At 54.3% G+C, this 25,529-nt stretch overlaps 1 protein-coding gene across 1 annotated transcript; it reads right to left on the reverse strand.

The window, feature by feature from the left end:
• Positions 1-2,098: 2,098 nt before the first annotated feature.
• LOC144943181 (numb-like protein) lies at positions 2,099-24,173 on the reverse strand. The gene is made up of 9 exons (XM_078870422.1): positions 23,943-24,173; positions 10,041-10,179; positions 9,752-9,826; positions 9,267-9,338; positions 8,156-8,296; positions 7,524-7,725; positions 6,266-6,757; positions 5,443-5,616; positions 2,099-4,805 (listed from the first exon to the last, which is right to left on the reverse strand). Exons 2-9 carry the CDS (start codon positions 10,170-10,172, stop codon positions 4,342-4,344), a joined length of 1,752 nt encoding a protein of 583 aa, XP_078726548.1. The 5' UTR covers positions 10,173-10,179; positions 23,943-24,173; the 3' UTR covers positions 2,099-4,341.
• Positions 24,174-25,529: the final 1,356 nt, after the last annotated feature.

Genomic DNA, 25,529 nt, shown 5'->3' on the forward strand with positions numbered 1-25,529 from the left:
TCTCCAGTCACAAGTGATCCTGATGGCGGTACCCCGGGTTAATCAAATAATACAAAATGGGCCGAGGCAATTAAATGTTATTTCTGGGACACTATTTTTTCCAGGGGTGTACTTCACTCCGTGACTGGGGCACAAATCAATCCAAAATCGGTGCCACACTCCGCGATGTCGAAATGCAGCGAGGATTGCGCTGAAACCCTGAACGCTCGCACGTGGCACCGTGGTGGTGCAGCGTGGTGCACAGCTCGTCGAGATGAGTCGATAGCCACATCGCCGACCATCAACAGACTAAAAATAATATTAAAAAACACTTTTTCAAAAACACGCTTTTATAAAATGTACTAGCAATGGAAGAACTCCACGACTCCAGGAAGTGGCCCCGAAGCTTGCCATAACGTAAGGGACCGTGGGCAATTACAGTCAACGGCAGTCGTCCGTGGACAATTAGACCCAAGCCGAAACATAACATTTCAAAAATAATGTTTAAAATATATATATTTTTTATGATAGAATATAGTATTGTCATCAGTATGATATAAGTATACCAAGTTTGCAGTCGATACCACATTGGGAAGTGGGTAAAAATTTAGTTACAAGATTTGATACAACAGAATTAAATGAAAGTGTGTAATGACTGCATCACGGACATTATGCGAGAGCCGGGGGTACTATAGGTACCCCGAGGTACCGCCATACAAGGTTCAAATGTCTCCCAGACAACTTAACCGCAAGTGCCACTTTGAAGCGGAGCAACGCGTTTCTTTAGAACCGATTTTCGTTCGCGACCCTTGACCCCGCGCGCCTCCGATAAGCACGATTGGTTGGTTACGTACGGTGCGAAATAAGTCCCAACGTGCACCCATGTGTGTTCAATTGATGCAGTGTCCTCACTAAATTCCAAGGACAGTCCCCAGAATCTGCAATCCCATCCTCGGACCCAGATGCGTGTTGCTAGTCACTTCGACAAAATCTCGTCACTTCGTGAAAATCTCGTCACTTCAAGAAAATCTTGTCAATTCTAGAACATCTCGTCACGATATAAAGCCAACAAAATCGCCATAATCTGACGACAAAGTCACTGGCTGGGGAAACACTGGTCCTCGGCGTGATCGCTACACAATGCCCTGAAAACATCATAAAAACATCACAGATGGCATGTTCTGTGCACGTGACAAACCTTGATGGTGGAGAGTTTAACGACACATTTATATTTACGTGATCTAACCCAAAAAAACCTGTATTATACATCACCGATGTGTTGTTTAAACAAATACAATTAAGATAGCCTTGCAAGCATTTACTGATTACGGAATCGTTTTTGCTGTTGCTTTCCAGTACAGCATTGTGTGATGCACATAATAAGCAGGCTTGAGCATTGGTTAGCATTTGAACGGGTAACCACCACCACTAGGGCTTGCCAGGTGCTGTAGGTCTTCGAGGTGTGGCCAGGACATGCTGGTTTCGGGCGCCGTGGTGGCTAGATGTTAACGACCTCGCCTGGTATACAGGAGGTTGTGGGTTCAACCTCGACCGCCTGTATATTTGAAGTTTTCATATTCTCTGGTCACGCGGATTTTTCTCCAGCTCCCCCGGTTTTTTCCTCCGCATTGAGAAACACGCGTTTGGAGTGGTTGGCTGCTGCAATAAATTTTCACGAGACGCTTCGTTGAGCTGTTTGTGGCCAGGCCGCTTCTGAAAAATAGCTAATAGCTCAGTGGGCCTTACCTGCTAAAATAAAAATACAGTAGTTTAGTAATGCTTAGTTTTTAGTTTAGTATGAAGGCACCAGACTGATTGTTGCATAAAAAGACCATAAGAGATTAAGAGGGCTGAGGTCTTCCTTCAGCAGTGGATAGATCATGGCTGATGATTATATTAGCACAGAACCGCAAAGCATGCAATAGCCACCATTCGCCAACAAGTGGTGGTAACACCACCACGGTACTTGTGCCAGGCTAGGTTCCCTTTGAGGCCACGTTAAGCGTCAGAGGCTTGCTGACAGGAGGTTACGGGACAGACACACGTTGATAAGGGTGAACTGCATGAGATGAGCGACAGTAAAACACACACGCAATGTCACAAACAACACAGGCATCTGTCTGTGTAGGCAGAATTTATTTAAAATGTGCCCATAATAGAACATACAGTTGCTCTCAATGGCTCTTGTGTGTTTATGGCATTCACAGACTTTACTCCGATTTTCCACCTCACACCATTATCCCGTGTGGTTACGATGTCGTGTCGAGAAAAACTATACTATTTTTAAAACTCTAGCAGAACTTCTCACATGCAAGGCCACAACCAAGGCATCTGGATATAAAGGCACACAAGCGCTCATTGCCGGAGATTGACATTTCGAATAGTGCATCTTTTAAACGAACACTTATACAAGACAAACGCATTTCTGTTGGGATGGCACAGGCGCGAAGGGGCAATTACCGTACACAAGAGGCAGACGACACGGATCAATACTGCTCCGGTTTCGAAGCGGCACGTTGGCACGCAACGGCTTTATCGGCGCACGGCATCTGAAACAAAGCACGTATTTGTCGACGCCACACACAATCGTTTAAACTCTCTCTCTCTCCTCGCTCCAGTCGTCCGCATAAAGCGAAGACGGCATTAGCGGACGTGGCAGCAGCAGCAGCTGGGATAAACGGGGAGGCACCAGGAGTGGTGGGTTATGATAGAAGCTAAAGGCGCAGGCCATGCGATGGCTCGCTCGTGCCACTGTCGGCGGGAGGGCCTCCACGAGAGAGAGCGCGAGGCTCTAGCGGGTCATTTGTCCGACTCTTCTTCGCTGCCCAGACGTGCGAGACCACGTGGGAGTACCCACACTCTACCCCACCACGCGTGATCCGACTAACTGTAGTGTATCCATTTATACTGCTGGGTGGACAGGGGCGGTGGGTTGAGGGGAATTAAGAAACCTGAGGCCAACTGCCACGTCGGAAGATCGTATCCAACCAGCGACCACTGGGTTGGAAGTCCAGTGTGGTGACCAATACACCACCGTGGCAGCATCAGATATCGCGAGTTTGATCTCCCGGTAACCTCCGATTTAGCATTTCTCCATCCCCATAATGTGTCCACGACACTCAGCCTACCTCAGAAATCGGCAAAACGACAATTGGCACGAAACCCAAATACAAATACGGGTCGTAGTGTTGGCTACGAAAACATACATTTTAAGTTAACAAAAATCCGCTACAGCAAATGAGAACAAATGCTGTTTAGCACATTGGGACAGCAGGCTATATGGCCGATTGAATAAAACATATCATAAGTGCAACGTTACATTAGTTGATGTTGATTCATAATGGAAACTAAGAGCATCACTTAAGTTGCCTTGTGCAGGCTCTGTGGCTGGTAGCATTACAAGTATATTTAATGCTTTACGCCACATTGATTCGTCATGGAAAACTTGTGCTTCCAAACCTGAGGTGGAGGGTGACCCCCCCCACCTCCCCCGACTCTAGATTTACCACCGAGCACAAACGTGTCCAACGTCAACAACAAGGCCAAAGGTGGCGGGCTAATTGCTGGCAATTCGTCACCGATGCTTAACATTGCATAACGTGGTCGGGACCCCGTTTTAAAATGGCACCAAAGTTTTAGGCTTTGCAAAATAAAACGTGGCAATAAAATGTGGTCACGGCACTTTGGAGAGGGGGAGGGGTGGGCGGAGGTGAACGTAAAATTCCCAAAGTGAAAATTACAGTAATACCCCGATTTACGTCTCCCCCTTTTAGATCGTTTTACCAATAGGCCGTGACTTTATTATTAACACCGCTGGCAGACTTGTGTTGCGTCGACCCCACACACTTACGTCGTTGATAGCATCGTCCGTCCTTGCTCGTTATCAGTCGCCTCTCAGCCTACACCTCCACCACCGTACCCTGAAAATCGCTTTCATTTACGTCGTTTCAATATTCGTTGTGGCACATTCGAGGAACGCATCCCCGACATACTAAAAAACGTTTCTTCAACACTTTATGTAGGACAGTGATTGTGTTATGTTACAAATGTGACTTTGTATCGTGGTCACACGACAGGAGTGAAATGAAACAGCGATCAGGAAACAAAACAACATCAGAAAATACGTGGTATTTTACTTACATTTATATGGCTAACTCTTTGGCCATATCCTTCTTAAACTCTTCTTCCGAAGAAAAGTCTACTATCAGGCTGCAATAAGCCCTTACAAGTGTGACAATATATTAATATATAGCAATTAAGAAAATAAACAGTAGTGGTCACTTGATTAAAAAAAAGACAAAGCCACAAATAATCTTCCCAAAAAAAACAAACATGAAAACCGTAGTGCTGGCAGTGACTGCTCTAAATCTGAATCTCAAAGCTCTTTGGCGACAGGCCGGCGATGTGGCCTGCCGTGGTGCTGGCCTGGCCCGGGGAGTCCATCACCGGCATGAACGGGTCGGGGTTCACGGGCGATCCCAGCGAGAACAGCGCTGACGCGTGCCCGCCGCCGCCCCACGTTTGATTGTTGACATTGCTGTTAAGCTCGAAGTGCAACTTCTGGTGGTCCTGCCCTGCTGACCCGTTGAAGTAGGAGGGCATCGTGGGGTCCGAGAAGGCCCTCGGGAAGCCCTGCTCGTCGTAGGCAACGCGCGATGGGCCAGCCTGCCCCCACGCGGCCTGCTGCTGCTGCTGCTTGTGGCGCGATGCGCAGATGGCTTCGTCCAACCAGCGATCGGCCTCCGACGGGGTGCGTCGCCGTCCCGGTTGGTAGCCGGGGCTCTGCTGGTCGTCCTCGCCGAGGAACCAGCCCATCGCTCCGCCGCCTGCGGCGTCACGCCACGCGTCACACACGTTACGCGACGCGCGGGGAGATTCGTTTCGGCCGGATCTGGCCGGGTTGGCAACACACGGTGAAGAAATATTTTCTCGTGCCACCTGCTCCTCAACGTCAGCGAGCCGGAAGATATCCGGTGAGAATATTAACGCTGGCCACGTCTGTTTGCCCTCTTCCCCCAGCACGCCCCAACCTCGTGATTCGATGGTGGTGGGTGCAGCCGTGCAAATTTAGCGCTTATGCCACGGCTCCAACAGAGTGAGATCTAGACAACTCCTCTATAGGGTACTTTTGGCCTACTCTTCCATTCCGGCCAGATGTCTTGGAAGAATCATGGTAATACCCACATTTTACCCCACCACAGGTGACCTGCCGATAAACTAAATGCGGTGTCTCCCATTTATCCTCCTGGGTGTTCAGAGGTGGTGGTGGTGGGGTAGGGAATATAAGAAACCTTCCCCATTGTTTCAACTTTCGCGCCGGGAGATAGAACCGGGAAATCTCTCTAAATTGGATTCCACTACGGCAACACCCACGGCGACGAAGAGGCTGCCAATCAGGGCCACTCCGTTGCGGAGCGTGGCGGCATGTGTCTAGCGAGTGGAGGGCGCGCTGCGAGCTCTCACCCGAGGGCTGCGGAGGCCGGGGCATGGGGGCGGCCAAGAAGGGGTCAGAGATCGGCGGCGGCTGAGAAGATGAGGAGGATGCGGCGAGCGCCGAAGCCATCGAACCGGAAAAGGAGCTCAGGGCGTCGCCCCCCGCCGTTTCCTGTGCGGCAGCCATGACCTCGACTTCGGGAACTGCACGGTTTGGGGGGGGGGGTGATTGTGGGGGGCCGCCGGGGGGTGGGGGGGGGTTCGGGTGTGGTGGGAGTAGCAGCAGGAATTCAATACACAAGAACAATTGAATTTCTCTCCAGACCAGTTTTCCACCATAGTCCCCATCGCCAGGAGCAATGGGGTGGCTCGTCACGTGCAATGTGTCTTTGCCGTTTCACCGTTATGTTAATCTGTGGCCAGTTGCTAACAAGAAACACACCTTTAGTGACTCGTCCCCACCACTGGCAGAGGGTTGTAAATAGAAGATTAGCGGCACCTGAATGCGTATTTGATGTGGAGCTCAACACTCCAATTGAAGGGCTGCTGTCACTTAATTATTAAAAAAATCACGATGGTCCTCCTCTCCTGCAAGTCCCTCAATGAAATCTAACATATTGCTATTTACTTGAATACGTTTTCAGCCAATTAATGGCGTGTATTTACAAGTGGCAGCAAATGACGAAAAAGAGAAGCCACAACAAAACCTTGAAATGTCTCGCGAAGGCCACGAGAGCCGCCTCGAAAAACAAGACGATTCTGGGAAAAACCAGGACAGAGTTGTCAACGCCAACTCACAACCCAGTCCTCGCTCGGAGCAAACACTCCATGCCCGCTCCTCTCCCGCCCTCACCTCGGTTGAGCTGCGAGCACTGCCCCATTTGGTGCTGCAGCGACAGCTGGCGCTTGAACGGCGAGCTCTGCTGCAGCTTGGGGAAGCTGCGCAACGAGCCCTGGCGCGCCAGCTCCTCCAGCGGCGCGTGCCGGCGAGGGATGGCGTGCGGTAGCTCCGAGCGCCCGAGTCCCCCCATCGAGTTGCTCCTGGGGGGCAGCGACGCCACGGGCGACCCCCCGCCAGAGCCCGCCCCGCCGGGGCTGCCCCCCCGCGCCGCCCCCTCCGCGATGCCGACGAACGTCCCCGCCGAGAAGCTGCGCCCGTGGGTTCGGCCGGCGCCAGGGGGAGGGACGTTGACCGGGCACGAGAAGTCGGCGGGGAAGGGGGGCACCGGCGCCGCCGGGTCCTCCGAGCGGGGCGCGTCGCCGCCCGCGCCGTTGGTGCCGCCGCTCGGCAGGAAGTCGAGGGCGGCCTCGTTGGCGATGCCGGCCGAGGAAGGCGATGCGGGGTCTGGAGAGAGAGATTGAGCGCCGGAGGCAAAAGGAAAGGGAAATAAACGACCATCTCAAACCGGTTTGAGTCCCGGCGATCAGGACAAGCGTCGATTCGTGTCCGTGTCGGAGTTGGTTTCGTACATTCCGTACCGATTATATCCAAAGGAGGCGGTTTAATCCCGTGGCCGTGCCGGTATAAACACCACGTGTCTACGCTCAGCCCGAACGACCCTAAAGGTGCCTCTTGGTCTGACACCGCAAGCCTCGGGCGACAGCAATAAATGATAACAATCCGGAGGGTGACTTAGGCCGGTTCTTGAGCCACGGGGCGGCCATAATAAATAACAGGCGCTTGGCCAAACCTCAAGGTATTTGCTGCCTCTGAATAACCGGTTTTTCTAGTTTGTCACGCTCAACTTTCGCCTCCCTCTGGAACGCGTGCAACGGCATGGGCGCCGTGGTGGCGAGATGTTTACTCCTTCGCCTACTTTGCAGGAGGCCGTGGGTTCGATCCTGACCCCTGACGCCTGTATACTTAGGGTTTGCATGTTCTCCATACATTTGGAATCGACGTGCGTTTAGAGTGTTTGATTGCTGTAAATGTCCACATGATAAGCCACTTCACCGAGCTAACATTTGTGGCAAGGTTGCCTTTGAAAAAGAGCTATGCAGCTCAGTGGACCTTACCCGGTGAAATAAAAATAGTTCCTTTAGTTTTAGCAATCGAGAGAGGGGGGAGACAGAGAGAGAGAGAGAGAGTGAAGATGAGGGCGGTCGCTCACGAAGCTGCCGGGCCTGGCCTGCGCCGCCTTCGCCTTGCCGCGCGAGCTCCCCGGCGGAGGGCACGCGGAAGGAGCCCTCGCGCGAGAACGTGGTGCGGCTCTCGTCGAACGTGGCCGTCACGGAGCAGCCCAGCTCGCGCTGACGCTTGCGCTCGAGGCACTCGGCGAAGGCGCAGCCAACGGCGTGGCTCAGCCGCTCGCCCTGCCACACACACAGACAAAGACCCCCGGCCCGTTTAGCCTTTAACAGACTGCGGGGCCAAGTGCTGTTAGCGAGCGCCTATGAAGGCCGGCACGGCACACGAGGGGGTGCGTTGGCCAGCACCACGCCCGGCCGCCTTTGTCTCCCTAGTGGCGAAGTTTACACACTGCACGAGTTACTCATTTCAGGCCGAGTCGACTTAGAGGAGGTCCAGGACCGATTCAGATAATCGTCACTGGTGTTGGCCGTGAGCGGGAATCGAGTTCGGGTTGCCAGGTTTATAGTGCAGCGTGCTTTACAGCTCACTGGATTCCTCTAGAATGTTGAAAAAATTATACAGCCATGACGGTGACATCACAATCATCCTAACGATGAGGAGCAATCTGATGATGACGACGATGAACTTTGTTCGCGCGAGTGGGTGTCGCACCGAGTCTCGCCGGGCGAGGAAGCTGTGGCACAACCACCGGAGCGTCGTGCATTCACGGCAGATGTAGGAGAAGGCGCGCTCGTTCCGCGGGTCCGGCGCGCAGAATGACACCTTCTCGATCGTCTGGTCCATGATCAGGTCCTGTGGAGGACGGGGAGAAAGAACAACAATAATTTAAAATAACTTTTTATTTAAAAACATTGGATTATCGTCTATTTCAATCAAATGGCCTCTCTGGATCACCTGGGATATATTTTTTTTTTACTACAAATGTGTACTCTTTGGTTTTTTCGGTAAAGTCACGTAGGTAAAAAATAAAAATAAATAAAATCACGACGTTTCGGGCGCAACACAAGCCTCCTTCTTCAGGTGGGGACAATTTAGCGAAAGCACAACCGCTTAAGTGTGTCTTACTCCAGGCTGTGCCGCTGCGTTCCCCTCTCTCCTCCATGCCGTGTTTCCCTACCCCGACCCCCACCACCCCCACCTGAGCCAACCACTCACCCCTTCTTGTTTACCTAGGAAAGCCTCACCGAGTCTCATGGCTCTTTTGGCAGGAGGACCTTGCCCAAATTTGTTACAGTCAGGGGGCAAACGACGACGATTGCCATGCACGATCCAGATTTGCGCAAGTGCATTTGCGTGGAGTTTTTGCAAATTCGGAGTAACGACGCAGCACCTTCCCCCCTCCCCCATCGTGCAGCAGTATGCAGGCGCACGCGCGTGCAGGGGGGCGTGTCCCACGTGCAGGGGGCGTGTCCCACGTGCAAGGGGGCGTGTCCCGTGTGCAGGGGGGCGTGTCCCGCGTGCAGGGGGGCGTGTCCCGCGCGCAGGGGGGCGTGTCCCACGTGCAGGGGGGCGTGTCCCTTGTGCAGGGGGGCGTGTCCCGCGTGCAGGGGGGCGTGTCCCGCGTGCAGGAGGGCGTGTCCAGCGTGCAGGGGGGGCGTGTCCCGTGTGCAGGGGCGCGTGTCCCGCGTGCAGGAGGGCGTGTCCAGCGTGCAGGGGGGGCGTGTCCCGCGTGCAGGGGGGCGTGTCCCGCGTGCAGGGGGGCGTGCCCCGCGTGCAGGGGGGCGTGGCCCGCGTGGACCTAGCTGCCAGGGCTCCTCCTCACCTTGGTGTCTTCATCCACGAGGCGCAGCTGCTCCGGGCACACGAAGAGAACGGCGCGCACCTTCTTGCTGGACTGCGGTGGGGAGGGGGAGAGGCGCAGGGCGGGTGGTTTGACAGCTGCGGTTTGTTCATCTTTTGTGTCATTTTGTATCGTTGCTCCCAGTTTATTTACATTTGTTATTAGTATTCCATTGTTTTGTTCGACTGCTTAATTGCGCGGTGACATGGTCTGGCATCGCCCTGCGGATTGTTGCAGAGGTTCGCGGTTCGTATCCATGAGGCCGCCCTGGTTATTACTGCGGTGTGAGTGTCAATATTAACAATACTTCTACGCGCCATCTGCTTCACTCACAGCGGTCATCAAACATGGGTGACGCAGACGTGTGAGGTGAGCTCACGACCTGCGCACTTGCACACCAGTCAGACAGCAAAACTTTTTTTCCGATGCTTAAAGGACCCAATGGCCACGCAGGCGACTGTACGTACAGACTTGAGCTTCTTGACGGCCTCCTCGCACACGTGGATTCCCCTGGACTGCTGCACCTCCACGCAGCCCAGGTACTGCACAAGGAAAACACAGCGGGGGGGGGGGGGGGGGGAGCTCTCAATCACTCTGCTTTCTCTCCGGTAACTTTTTGAAAACGTACGCCCGCAACCGGCATCGGGACGAACCGCCGTATCGCGAAACTGAACAGCGCGTCGAATCATCATCGGCGCTCTACCGCGCGATCGCCGTTTCTCTACCGCTCGATCGCCACTCTGCCGCGCCGCTCACCTTGACGAAGAAGTGGCAGCCCTCGGTGCGCACGTTGTTCTCGTCGATCTCCCACTGCGCCGGGCGGCGTGGCGTCTCCGCGCCGTCACCGTCCTTCTTGCGCCGCAGGCTGTGCCGCATCCGCCCCATCATCGTGGCGCTGAGCATCCACACGCGGCGCACGCAGCACACGCAGCACACGCAGCACACGCACGTGAGACACTGCACACACGTCCACACTCCTATACACAGAGAATCACAATCAGAATCTTTATTTATTATTATTATTCTTTTTCACAGATGGCCAGTAGGGGGGGGGGGGGTCATAACGTTACAACAACAAACAATACAAGAAGACGAAATGAGTGCAAAGTATAGGAAAGGTAAGCAAATCAATACAAATAAATACAAATCAATACAAATCAATACAAATAAATACGTAAAATATAATTAAAGTATATAAGTCAAAATGGCATAAGTACACCAATTCACAAGCTTGAACACGGCAGCAAAACAAGAGCAAAAACAGTCCCAGACCCAAGACGATTCAAAGACAAACATGATTCCCCCCTATGGCCTTTAACAGGCTGTTGATGGCAAGTGCTGTGAGCGAGTAGCACCTATGGAGGCCAGCACGGCACATGATGGGGTGGGTGTCCAGCACCATGCCCGGCCGCCTTTGTCTCCCCAGTGCTGATGTTTACACACCACAGCAGGTGCTCATTTAATGCTGAGTTAACGTTATATAATCATCACATACGCACCTACACACAGCCGCACACACACATACATCATATATGATTCCACGCACGTATGTATGTATGTTGAACTCGTGACAATCCCACGCGTCCACACGTGCACATACACAACTCGATCCCCGTGGTGACAGAAGCCAGCAGCATGTATCACACCTGGCACTGCTGATGTGCCCCGGAAGGACGAAATCTCTCCACGGAGTTTGCATGCTTGACACATTGCAGCCGGCTTACATAACCCCCCTAAAGAGGAATTCAATACTGTAAATAGGCCAACAGACTAAAACTTAAATTATATCTGATTTATACAGAATGTAGATCGGTACAATTCGTTTCTGGGCTTGACAATCTCCAGACGTAGAAGGTACATTTGCCCAAAACGTCACCGATTATATACAGCATATATAAACTTTATTAGGGCCACAGTGTTGTTGACGAGTGAGTTTCATTTTTTTGACGCGGGAAAATGAATTGCACTTTGCTCTTCAAGAGCTACCCGTCATGAGTACACGTGGCCCATAAATCTTGTCCCCTTTCTATTATTAAACTTAACAGCGGGTACAAAAACAGAGCACGGAATGCTGGGTAGCACAACAGCCCGAATTAACCAATCATACCCACCCCCAAGACAAAGATCCCCCGTAAAGTCTTAACAGGCTGTGGGGCAAGTGCTGTCCTCGAGCACCTATGAAGACCACGTGGCGATGTTTACACACCGCACCAGGTACTCATTTGAGGCCGAGTCGACCTAGAGGGAAGGCCCAGGACCGGTTCACACTCTCCGCTCTGCGCCGCCATCCCTCCGTAACGCAACAGCTATCGGCCCAAAACAACACCTCAAACGAGCTTCACCCTTGTGGGTGAGCGTCAGTGCGACGGCACCTGTTGTTTCTCCCGCTGTGGGGCCAACGGAGAATGAGACTCGATATTAACGCAACAAAAAAAACTCCGTTTGAGCCCCGCGCCAGCTGTCACCATTTAGCCTCCAGACTCCCCTCCGCTAACGTCTCCTTCCCCCCCGCCCCTTCCCCGGCTGAATAAAAACGTAAAATAACAAGCGTGACGCTCCACCGTTCAGGACGAACGTTTCCCTCTGCCGTGCAGCACGCAGGCGCCGCAGCAGCCTGTGACGACCCCTGCTCGTGCACGCGAAGGGTCACTGCCACATTCAGCGAAGTGCCTTCCACCACCGCTCTCAACCCTGCTCCAACTATATAGGCAGACTGTAATGTTTCGTTCACAGACGAGGCAAGTCCTCACTTGACGCTCCGGTGTTCACACCGGAATGCGTTTTCGCTAGAACGCGGTTCCTCCCCGAGGGAACACTTTTCGCGCACCTCGTTATAACACGGAACGCGCACCTCGTTATAACGCGGAACGCGCACCTCGTTATAACGCGACTTCTAAGCGGTCAACGACGAACTACTTTCTCCAGCTGCGCGGCTGAGGCGGTAAAATACAGTACACAAAATGATACAGTAACAGGGTGGCACAGCCTCAGTTATTACTCCTGCAATCTCACTGTGTGTACGTACTACATCACCAAAATGTATCGTTACATTTATGTATGGGGAAAATGTTTCCGCTTAACGCGTTTTCCGTTTAACGGGGCACTTTTCAGGACACGCATCTACCGTACTAAACAAGGACTTACTGTAATCCGTCTCTCCACAGTCACAGAAGTGAAAGTATTCTTACGAAACCCATCAGCCACACGGCCTTCCTGCTGCACGTGCATCATGTCGGCACTGTTGATTCAAGACAAGCAAAACGTTGGACTGGTTTCGATGCACAGTGCCTCATCAGCAGGGTCATGGTTACTGGGATCAATGCTGGTGAACTGGCGATGTTACAGACAAGGACCCCTCTCTTTATGACATAGGTTCACCCCGCTTAGTTTCCTAGATCTGATGAGATCTGTCTCATTCCAGCTGATATAGTCACGGGGCCAGCATCGCCATTATTTGACCAAATCCAATTACACCGAAAATATAATTCCTAAAATAACTCAGAGGCTCCCTCTTTGTGGCCGATCTGTTCCACCCTTCGAAGCACGCATTTCAGACACTTCAAAGCAGTGGGTAATCATTGTTGTCGACATGGAACAAGTGGCCTGCTGCTGGGGAATATAGCGCATCAACCAAACGGGGACTGAGATTCAGAAGTAATTCGTCCAACATTTTTTGACAATGGGTCAACCGCTCAGAAAACATCATAAAATATGTGTCGTTAAACTCGCCACCACTCGACACAGCCACTTACTAAGGTTCGTCACGCAAACACAGCGTGCCAAGTAGTTGCTACTTAAACACACCGGGGTGTTGGAAGAGTAAAGCCACAACATTTACAATTAGAGTACAACGTTTCACTGCTGATCGTAAAATACCGAGGCGGCATCGGACGTACTAGGGCTCCACGCTGCGGTAACGACGATGGTGCATTGAGTCGAAAATGTGTAAAGCCATTCGGTCATTTCACAACACATTCCCAGACGGCGTGTAGCGAGTGTGTGCAGCAAAATGCACCCGCAGCATTAACTAGGGCGGCCGTGGGGCTCGAACCGCGACCTTCGGGCGGCGGGGCCACAGCAGCAAAACAAAGAATAAAATCACAAGAGCCGCCTCTCTCGAACACAGATGCGAGTGGGAGAGGGAGCGCAGAGTTTCATAACTCGCATTCCTGCCAAGGTCTCTCCTCCTACTCCAGGGGCTGGGGAGCCCCTTCCGCGAACGCGTTTTCTAAGAGCTCCGAAGCGATCCTCAACAACAAGGTGTTATTATTATCATCATTGCGACTGCTAACTGCTGCTGCTGTTGCTGCCACCACGGGTAAAAAGGGTGAAGGTGGAACTCTCCAGCGGTGGCGCTGGCATCCTCATTGGGGCTTGGTGCGCACAAAGCCCTCCACGGGCAGGGCACTCAGAGTACACTTTGTTCCCAAACATTCTACGCAGTGTAGGGTACGCACGTGGGGGGGGGGGGCATTTGTCTTTTGTATGCGCCCTATTTGAAAGATCGTGCACAGGGTGTGCAAAGTTCCACTTGCTGCTGCTGCATAGTCTGTAACTAACTTTTTTTGTTACCAGGTCAGGCCCACTGAGCTATGTAGCTCTTGTTCAGAAGCGCCGTGGCTATCACAAATCCTAGCTCAACGAAGTGGCTCATCACGTGGAAATCTACGACAGCCAAATACCGTGACGCACGTTTCTAAACGTGGACGGGGGGAAAACCGAAGTCCTCTGAGAAAAATCCACACGACCACGGAGAGAGAAAGAGACGTGCAAAGTTCAAATTATACGACAGGCATCAGGTTTGGGATCGAACCCACGACCCCCCCCCCCCCGCTGTGTACCAGGTGAGGTAGTTAACATCTCGCCACCGTGACACCATGTGGCGCAAGCAAGGTGCGGCCGCGGATACACCAGGCCGCTCGCTCCAGTCGAGATTGCCACACCTTGCACACGCCCACAGTCGCACACCACCACCACTGCCCTTGGCCTCGCTCCAAATCAAATATCTCCAAGCCCTTGCAAACGCAAACGCCGTCCAGGCGGCCTGCTTGCAATTTTCAGACGATCCGAGTAGCTGCTGCTGCAGCCCCCATTTGTTTTGGTTCAAATCATTTGGTTGTCTTCATACACACAACACATGTGTGCGTGTGCACATTTGTGTGTACAAGCCACCAGGGAGACAAAGGCGGTCGGGCATGGTGCTGCCCCTCTCCCCCCGCCCCCTCGTGTGCCGTTTCGGCCTTCATCGGGGCTCGCTAACTGCACTTGCCCCAACTAAAGACAAAACTGCTTATTGGTGTTTATGTTGTTGTCCTTCCCCCCGCCCCGCATCTCCTAAAAGCACGGCTGGCTACGTATGGTGCGAAAGAAGTCCAGCATGCAGTAGCATAGAAACAGCAGTCCGTGAAGGCCATGGCAGGGCAGGGAGCATCTTTGTGTGGCTGCCTGTGTCTGTAAGCAGCAGGTGCTGTTTTTTTTAAGTACAGTACATGTACTTGCGCATGGCATATGCTGTCTGTAAGTGCTGTCTGTACACATGAGCACACACGTGTGTGTCTGTGTGTGTGCTCATGTGTATGGACAGCACACACGTGTGTGTGTGTGTGCTCTCGTGTACGGACAGCACACACGTGTGTGTCTGTGTGTGTGTGTGTGCTCATGTGTACGGACAGCACACACGTGTGTGTCTGTGTGTGCGTGTGTGCTCATGTGTACGGACAGCACACACGTGTCTGTGTGTGTGTGTGTGCTCATGTGTACGGACAGCACACACGTGTCTGTGTGTGTGTGCTCACGTGTACGGACAGCACACACGTGTCTGTGTGTGTGTGTGCTCATGTGTACGGACAGCACACACGTGTCTGTGTGTGTGTGCAGTGCGCTGTGCGTGCGTGGGGTGTTTTTGAGGAGCAGCAGCTGACTCCCTTGGCCCCCCGTCGCCTGCCAGAAGCGAGTCGCTATAAACGGCGCAGCCAGTGGCCGGTAAACAGGACGATGGTAGCAGCCTCCCCCCTCTCCTCCCTTCGTCCGCACGCACGCCGGGAGGATGGACGGGGCTCGCGGCCACGGAGGGCAAGCCACAAGATAAGCGCCCCACTCCACAGCGGATAAGGAGCTGGGGACCGACACGCACAGAGACCCGTAGACTCGTGCACACAGAGACCCATAGAGTCACACACACAGAGACCCATAGAGTCGTGCACAGAGACCTATAGAGTCACACACAGAGGCCCGTAGAGTCGTGCACACAGAGACCCATAGAGTCACACACAGAGACCCATAGAGTCACACACAGAGACCCGTAGACTCGTGCACACAGAGACCCATAGACTCGTGCACACAGAGACCCGTAGACTCGTGCACACAGAGACCCATAGACTCGTGCACACAGAGACCCATAGACTCGTGCACACAGAGACCCATAGACTCGTGCACACAGAGACCCATAGAGTCGTGCACACAGAGACCCATAGAGTCGTGCACACAGAGACCCATAGAGTCACACACAGAGACCCATAGAGTCGTACACACAGAGACCCATAGAGTCACACACAGAGACCCATAGGCTCGTACACACAGAGACCCATAGGCTCGTACACACAAAGACCCATAGAGTCACACACACAGAGACCCATAGAGTCGTACACACAGAGACCCAGAGTCGTACACACAAAGACCCATAGAGTCACACACACAGAGACCCATAGAGTCGTACACACAGAGACCCAGAGTCGTACACAGAGACCCATAGAGTCGTACACACAGAGACCCATAGAGTCACACACACAGAGACCCATAGAGTCACACACACAGAGACCCATAGAGTCACACACACAGAGACCCATAGACTCGTGCACACAGAGACCCATAGAGTCGTACACAGAGACCCATAGAGTCGTACACAGAGACCCATAGACTCGTGACTCTTACTATTCGCTGGAGCTGTATGGTCCGTGAAAACCCCTATTATCCGCACCCCTATTCTTCCTATTACCAACGATTATCTGTGGAAGGGCTTCCTATTATCCGCAATTTTTTGCAAATAACGGGGAGATCATTTGCAAAATCTTCCTGTTCGCAATTATCCACAATATTTTCCCCCAGATTAAAAAAGGGATACATGATTTCCGCGGATGAAAGGAGTTATTCCATACACGCCGGGTCAGATCTCAGAAGCTGAGCAGGCCCGAGGGTGGACAGTGCTTGGATGTGTGACCACCGGGACTGAATACCAGCCCGGTGTGTCCGAGTCGGCGATAGGGCTGTTGCTGCCAGCTGTCCTGGTCTCCGCAGGATCGTCCTCTCTCGTTGGGGAGTCAGCTGCTGTTCCTAGGAACTCTCAAAGTCTTTGCCGGGATGTTAAGTCTCGGCTTTTGTCAGTCGCGTAGGAATAATTATGACAGCACTCAAGACGAAGCAGTTGCATGTGGTTCTCCCCACTTCCGGCATTGCGAGACACTGTATTACCGTACACATTCCCAACGATGTGACATTTGTAGCTGGGAAGCATTATGAGGGTATTATTATTAATCGCATCTGGCACACTACATCCAATATACCTCCACCCGCAATGGGTGTGGCAATGGGTCACGTTCCTCATATGCCAGTCTCCCAAAACGAGCCGGGGAAAATCCCATGACAAATTAAGCCCAAGTTACTTAATACAATGTGCAAAAACAGTTTGCAATATGGCTTAACATTTTTTAAAATAATATTGTATGCAACGGTGTCATTCGTGCAAATTGGACCTCCAAAGCGCGGCTGCAGATTCTGTAACGAGGATGCAAGGGCAGCCCCGAAAACGGCGGCGACGATTGCCCGAGCTCGGCCGTCCTATATCTGGGGGTGTTTGTTCAGCTGAATGCCACGGGCGCTATGTGCTCGGCAAGATATCGGGGGCAGCCTAGGAATACCCATCGCTCGACGGTACTGCACTGGTAGAGTAATACCCCAGTTTACGTCAGGGATGCGTTCCCAACAGGTGCGATGACGAATATCGAAACGACGTCACAGACCGATTTACAGGGTTCCGGTGGTGGGGCGAAGGCCGAGAGGCGACAGATAACGTGAAACGACGGGCGATGCCGTGAGTGTGTGGGGTTGAGGCGACGCAAATCGGGTAGCGGTGTTAATAAAGCGACGACGTAGCTGTGAAACAACGTAACGGGGGGGGAGGGAGAGTGAGAGGAAGGGGTGGGCGGGGGGGGGGTTGGACAAAGTGGGGGAGCCCCCCCCCCAAACCCTTCGCTTGCCTAAACACGACCACCACCGCCATCTCAGAAGCAACTCGGTGGGGAGATGTTAACTACCTCGCCTGGTATACAGGAAGTCGTGGGTTCAATCCCGACCCTGACGCCTGCTGCTGTATATTTGGAGTACGCATGGTCTCTCCGTGGCCGTGTGGATTTGTCTCCGGAGTCTTCCGGTTTTCTCCTCCACATTTAGCATCAACGTCACGCGTTCAGAGTATTTGGCTTCTTATGAATGGCCACGTGATGATGATGGTGGTGATGATGACAAGCCACTTCGTTGAGCTCTCATTTGCGGTGGCTTTAGGTCGCTTCTGAAAACGAGCTCTAATGTTCCTTTTAACGAACCTGGTGAAATAAAATAAAAAATTTTAGTGGGACTCGAGGTCAAGCCCGCAAGGCCTCCACCACCACCACCACCATTCCTGGCGCTCGTCACACAGCCGCGGCTCCCCAGAGAACGCTGGAAACAAATTCCACCCATCCCGCATGCCAACTCCGGGCCTCTTGGTTGAGTCACGCACACCCACCCCTGTCAACCCATACGGTTTAGCCGGATTCTTGTGCAGGGAAGTAGAGTTTTCGGGTCCATACGGCGTACAGCCGTTTCGATACGGGCAAAAATTAATATGTGTTTGTGTTTCTCCCTTGTGATGAACGTTGAGATTTCTAAGGGGCACGGGGTGACCAATGAAGTCTGAATTAGTCTGTAGTAAGGTAAGCACCGATAAGGGGTTGACAGGTATGCACACCCCACGTGTGTCAATGTGTGTGTTTGCGGGGAGCGGTAATGTAGCGGTTAGCGCGCTGCGCTATAACCCTGGTTCGATTCCCGCTCACGGCTAACGCCAGTGACGATTATCCAAACCGGTCCTGGGCCTCCCTTAGGTCGACTCAGCCTCAATTGAGTAGCTGGTGCGGTGTATAAATATCGCCACCGGGGAGACGGCCGGGCATGGAGTTGGCTACCCACCACCTCGTGTTCCGTTCCGGCCTTCATTAGGTGCTTGCAAACAGCACTTGCCCCAAGTGTGTTAAGGCTATAGGGGGATCATTGCGTTTGTGCGGCCTTAATAGGTGCTGCTCGCTAACAGATGTTTGTCAGTGTGTTTGTCTAATGGCGTCAACTTCGGCATTCGTGAAGAAAGCCACCGAGCAGTTGGGAGGCAGTCGTCCTCCAACAGAGACGGAGGGGTTCGGAGGAGCGATGCTCACAACCATGATCAGAGTGCCGGGCCGATAAAACGCAGCAAATACACGCCCAAGGGCACACTGGCTGCAAAGCACGGCTCGAGAACGCCTCTTCAGAGCTCCCTCGAGTTCAGGAGGCCCTTCTGCTGGCAGTTGCGCGAGTAGGTAATCGCTCCACCTCTCTCCCCCGCAGCCCGCCTGCCCCCAATGTCCCCATGAGGCCCCCCCTCTCCGTCGGTGTCTGGTTCCACCCCCTTACATAACCACACCGAGCGCGATGACCCCTTTAATCGCCCAGGGTCACCCAGGAAAGTCAAAATCAGAGTCGCTGCCCGAGTTCGGAGGCGACCCGTTCAGAGCCCCCCCCCCCGCCTGATTGTTATGGTTGTGTCCGTGTGGACACTCCACTCTCTTATTCACTCACTCATTGACTCGCTCACCTGACACCTCAACCACTTGAACAGTGCACTCACAAAGACAAAGATCCCCCGCATAGACTTAACAGACGATTGATGCAAGTGCTGTTAGTGAGCACCTATGAAGGCCGGAACGGTACACGAGGGAGTGGGTGGCCAGCACCACGCCTGACCGCCTTTGTCTCCCTAGTGGCGATGTTTACTATACACCGCACCAGGTATGCATTTGAGGCTGAGTCGACCTAGGGGAGGCCCAGGATCAGTTAAGATAATCGTCACTGGTGTTGGCCGTGATCGGGAATCGAACTTGGGCCGCCGGGTTCGGAGCGCACCCATCCACACATTACACTCACCCACTCGCCTATTAACTTACCCATTCACACGTTCACCACCAACATCTCTCGCTCACCCACACTGACAACACAACCCGCTCGCTCGTTCGCTCAACGAAACGCACCAACCAGCTCGTTCGACCGCACCCCACTCAATCCACCCACAGCTCCCACACTCGCCCAACAACTGTGCAGCTTCCCCCATCATCATCCCCCATCACCATCATCATCCCGACTTGCCCAACGCATGCCCTGCGGCGTGCGAGAGAGTGCGGTGATTGGCGGAGTGCGAGGCGTGCAGTCCGTACGAGCGTGCAATACACGAGGGCAGGTCCTGGCACGCAGGTTATCATCAAGCGCCGCTCCGGTGCTTGCTGTTGACGAGTTTCAGAAACCATAAATAAGGATAAATAGTTGGCGTCGGGCCGGCCGGCCGCCCGCCACCTTGCACCAACAGCACCACCAACCTCCACGCTATCACCTACCACCACTCTCCACGCTATCACCTACCACCACCCTCCACGCTATCACCTACCACCACCCTCCACGCTATCACCTACCACCACCCTCCACGCTATCACCTACCACCACCCTCCACGCTATCACCTACCACCACCCTCCACGCTATCACCTACCACCACCCTCCACGCCATCACCTACCACCACCCTCCACGCTATCACCTACCACCACCCTCCACCCACCCACCCACCACCACCCTCCACTATCGCCAACACCACCCTCCACCCACCCACCACCACCCTCCACTAACAGTCTAACTGCTCTAACACCACCACCACCCTCCACTAACACCACCACCACTCTCCACCCACCACCACTCTCCACCCACCACCACCTTCACTATCGCCACCACTCTCCACCCACCCACCACCACTAACACCACCACTCTCCACACACCCACCACCACTCTCCACCCACCCACCACCACTCTACACCCACCCTCCACCACTCTCCACCCACCCACCACCACCCTCCACTAACACCACCACTCTCCACCCACCCACCACCACTCTCCACCCACCCACCACCACCCTCCACCCACCCACCACCACTCTCCACCCACCCACGCACCACCACTCTCCACCCACCCACCCACCACCACCACTCTCCACCCACCCACCACCCTCCACCCACCCACCACCACCACCCACCCACCACCACCACCCACCCACCACCACCACCCACCCACCACCACCACCCACCCACCACCACCACCCACCCACCACCACCACCCTCCATCCACCCACCACCACCACCCTCCACCCACCCACCACCACCACCCTCCACCCACCCACCACCACCACCCTCCACCCACCCACCACCACCACCCTCCACCCACCCACCACCACCACCCTCCACCCACCCACCACCACCACCCTCCACCCACCCACCACCACCCTCCACCCACCCACCCACCCACCACCACCAACCTCCACCCACCCACCCACCACCAATCTCCACCCACCCACCACCACCCTCCCCCCACCACCACAAACTGCGCGAATTGAAGCCATTTCTACGGCTGCACGGGCGCACGCACAGGCAAGCGACCGATGCCAACTCACGCGCCTCCTACATATCGATCCACTTCATCAGGGACCATGTTTTCTGATCTGCATGTCAGAGCAGGCGATAGGCACTGTTTGACAGCTTTAAACATCTCAAGGCTCCTTTGGTTTGTGGCGCTTTGATTAATTATCAAGTGCGTCTGTAAGAAGGACCTGTGCTCGCCTGCCTTGCCAGGCAGGGGGCTCTTTCGTCTCATCCACACCGCGCACAACCACGAACAGAGCCACCCCGCTGGCACTGCAAGTCACAACAACACGTTCACTCACGCTTATTAATCCCGAATCTCTGCCATTACATACAATGAAACAAGAAATGGTAAAAAAATGTAAAAACAGAGCAATGGAATACAATACACTATTAGACATTATTGTAAAAAAAATCATCCCATGTATTAGTGCATTTTTTTATATTTCAGGCAGGAAATGAGTTTTCAAATTTAGATATTTTTCTGGGTTGGGGACCCACAGACACCCTGGAAGATTTGGTCCCCCCCAATGTTGACTCCATGGCTACGGCCTCGCAGTCGACCACTCAGTCGACCAGTCGACCACTCACCCACTCAGTCGACCACTCACCCACTCAGTCGACCACTCAGTCAACCACTCACTCAGTCAACCACTCACCCACTCAGTCAACCACTCACTCAGTCAACCACTCACCCACTCAGTCAACCACTCACCCACTCAGTCAACCACTCACTCAGTCGACCACTCACCCACTCAGTCGACCACTCAGTCAACCACTCACTCAGTCGACCACTCAGTCAACCACTCACCCACTCAGTCGACCACTCAGTCAACCACTCACCCACTCAGTCGACCACTCAGTCAACCACTCACCCACTCAGTCGACCACTCAGTCAACCACTCACCCACTCAGTCGACCACTCAGTCAACCACTCACTCAGTCGACTACTCAGTCAACCACTCACTCAGTCGACTACTCAGTCAACCACTCACTCAGTCGACCACTCAGTCAACCACTCACCCACTCAGTCAACCACTCACCCACTCAGTCAACCACTCACTCAGTCGACCACTCACCCACTCACCACACCACAAGTCACCTCACTTCTCTCACTGCTTCTTCGCTCGCACCGCTCCACTTTGGAATCCCCTCTCCCATGATCATCATCATCGATCTTATAATAACCTCGCCAAATAAAAATTCACACACACACAGTGTTAACGCTTACCTCTTACAACTTAGTGGTGTTTGTGGTGTCTGGCCGCTTAGCGTGTTGGGGCTTTTGCAAATCGGGCCGTGATAAAAATTACGTGGCCAGTCCAGCCTTGTGTGTGTGTGAATATCGAGTGAATTCGCCTTCTCGTCGTGCACGGCGGATACGATTGTACAACTTGAGTCCGGTGTCATCACAATAGGATCTAGACGTTGCAGGCGAAGACAAAGATCCCCCATATAGCCTTTACATACTGTAGGGGCAAGTGCTGTTAGCGTAGACAAAGACAAATATCCCCCATACAGTCTTAACAGACTGTTGGGGCAAGTGCTGTTAGCGTAGACAAAGACAAAGATCCCCCATATAGCCTTTACAGACTGTTGGGGCAAGTGCTGTTAGCGTAGACAAAGACAAATATCCCCCATACAGTCTTAACAGACTGTTGGGGCAAGTGCTGTTAGCGTAGACAAAGACAAAGATCCCCCATATAGCCTTTACAGACTGTTGGGGCAAGTGCTGTTAGCGTAGACAAAGACAAATATCCCCCATACAGTCTTAACAGACTGTTGGGGCAAGTGCTGTTAGCGTAGACAAAGACAAAGATCCCCCATATAGCCTTTACAGACTGTTGGGGCAAGTGCTGTTAGCGTAGACAAAGACAAATATCCCCCATACAGTCTTAACAGACTGTTGGGGCAAGTGCTGTTAGCGTAGACAAAGACAAAGATCCCCCATATAGCCTTTACAGACTGTTGGGGCAAGTGCTGTTAACAGACAAAGACACAGATCCCCCGTACAGTCTTTACAGACTGTAGGGGCAAGTGCTGTTAGCGTAGAGCCCACAGAGACACAGCCAAGCGCCGATGGGGCAGGCACCGTGCCCGGCCGCCTTTGTCTCCCCAGTGCCGATGTAGACACATCGAACCAGGTAACTAATTTGAGGCGGAGTCGACCTAGGGGAGGCCCAGGACCGGTTCAGATAATCGTCACTGGTGTTGGCTGTGAGCGGCACCTCGAACTCGGGTCGCCGGGTTCGTAGCGCAGTGCGACCCGTACGGGACAGTCTATATACTGTACTGTATACTGTACTGTATACTGTATACTGTACAGCTGCAGTACACACACACTAACATGGTTCATGTGAAGCTGCAGGGGCAGGTTTGGTGGTGTTAGCGAGCGCCTATTAAGGCTGACGACGGCCCCACACCGGCACGAGGAGTTGTACAGAGTACACCACAACAACAATTCACCACAACAACAACACAACAACACCATCACCACCACGAACTTTAGCAAAGATCCCACGTGTAGCCTGTAACAGACTGTAGGGGCTAGCGCCGTTAGCCCGGCCGTCTTTGTCTCCCGAGTGGGGATGTTGACACATGGCACCTCGACATGTTGCACCAAATAGTCGCCACTGTTATTGGTCCTGAACGGGAATCGAACTCGGGTGGGCCGGGTTTGGAGGGCGCAGTGCGCTAACCACTGCGCCACCGCTCCCCCCCCCCCGACACTAACGAACAATGATCAACAACAACAACCGCCACTAACAACAACAACCACCACCACCACTAACAACCACCACTAACAACAACCACCACCACTAACAACAACAACCAACACTAACAACAACAACAACCACACCACTAACAACAACAACCACCACCACCGCAGCCGAAACCAAAACGAAAAGTCGCCTCACCTTGATCGCCTCCCAGTTGCACGCGACAATCGCTTCCCGCAACTTCCAGCCACGAAGACGACGACGAGGAGGAGGAGGACGAGGAGAAGGGGTGATGTGGAAGAGAGCGATGGACGCACACGCGTTGGCTCCTCTCCGTCTTGCCGTTTAAAGTCTCCAACAACCCGCAGACCTCACACACCTCCCCCCCCCTAATCGTGAAAACTAAAAAACCTCAAGTCAAAGAAATAAACCCCCCCACCCACCACCCACCACCACCACCACACACACCACCACCACACAACACCACCAAGCTCAGCGAGGTGAGGGACTCCAGGGGCAGAGAGGCGAGACGGTGGGCGAAGCGATGCCTCCTGGGGGGGAAGTGAAATCGACAGCGCGAGCGAGCGACTAAGCAGGGAACCGCCACCCCACTCACTACCCCCCCCCCTACTACACCCCACCACCCCCCTACACCCCCCCCCCCACTACACCCCCCCCCCCTACACCCCCCCACTCACTACCCCCCCACTACACCCCCCCCACTACACCCCCCTCACTACCCCCCCCTACACCCCCCCCACTACACCCCCCCCTACACCCCCCCCCTACACCCCCCCCACTACACCCCCCCTACACCCCCCCCCACTACACCCCCCCCTACACCCCCCCCCCTACACCCCCCCCCTACACCCCCCCCTACACCCCCCCTACACCCCCCCCACTACACCCCCCCTACACCCCCCCCCTACACCCCCCCCACTACACCCCCCCCTACACCCCCCCACTACACCCCCCCTACACCCCCCCTACACCCCCCCCCCACTACACCCCCCACTACACCCCCCCCTACTACACCCCCCCCTACACCCCCCCCACTACACCCCCCCCTACACCCCCCCCACTACACCCCCCTCACTACCCCCCCTACACCCCCCCCCACTACACCCCCCCTACACCCCCCCCACTACACCCCCCCTACACCCCCCCTACACCCCCCCCCACTACACCCCCCCCCCACTACACCCCCCCCTACACCCCCCCCCACTACACCCCCCCCTACACCCCCCCCACTACACCCCCCCCCTACACCCCCCCCTACACCCCCCCCCCCACTACACCCCCCCCACTACACCCCCCCCACTACACCCCCCCTACACCCCCCCCCACTACACCCCCCCCCACTACACCCCCCCCCTACACCCCCCCCACTACACCCCCCCTACACCCCCCCCCTACACCCCCCCCCACTACACCCCCCCCTACTACACCCCCCCTACACCCCCCCCCTACACCCCCTCCCCACTACACCCCCCCCTACACCCCCCCCTACACCCCCCCCTACACCCCCCCCCCCACTACACCCCCTCCCGACTACCCCCCATACACCCCCCCACGACACCCCCCCACTACCCCCCCCCTACACCCCTCCCCACTACACCCCCCACTCACTACCCCCACTACACCCCCCCCACTACACCCCCCTCCCACTCACTACCCCCCACTACACCCCCCCCCCCCCACTACACCCCCCCCCCACTACACCCCCCCCCCCACTACACCCCCCCCCCCACTACACCCCCCCCACTACATCCCCCACTACACCCC

Source organism: Lampetra fluviatilis, chromosome 30 (genome assembly GCF_964198595.1).
Source record: "Lampetra fluviatilis chromosome 30, kcLamFluv1.1, whole genome shotgun sequence".
In the NCBI taxonomy this organism is placed as follows: domain Eukaryota; kingdom Metazoa; phylum Chordata; class Hyperoartia; order Petromyzontiformes; family Petromyzontidae; genus Lampetra; species Lampetra fluviatilis.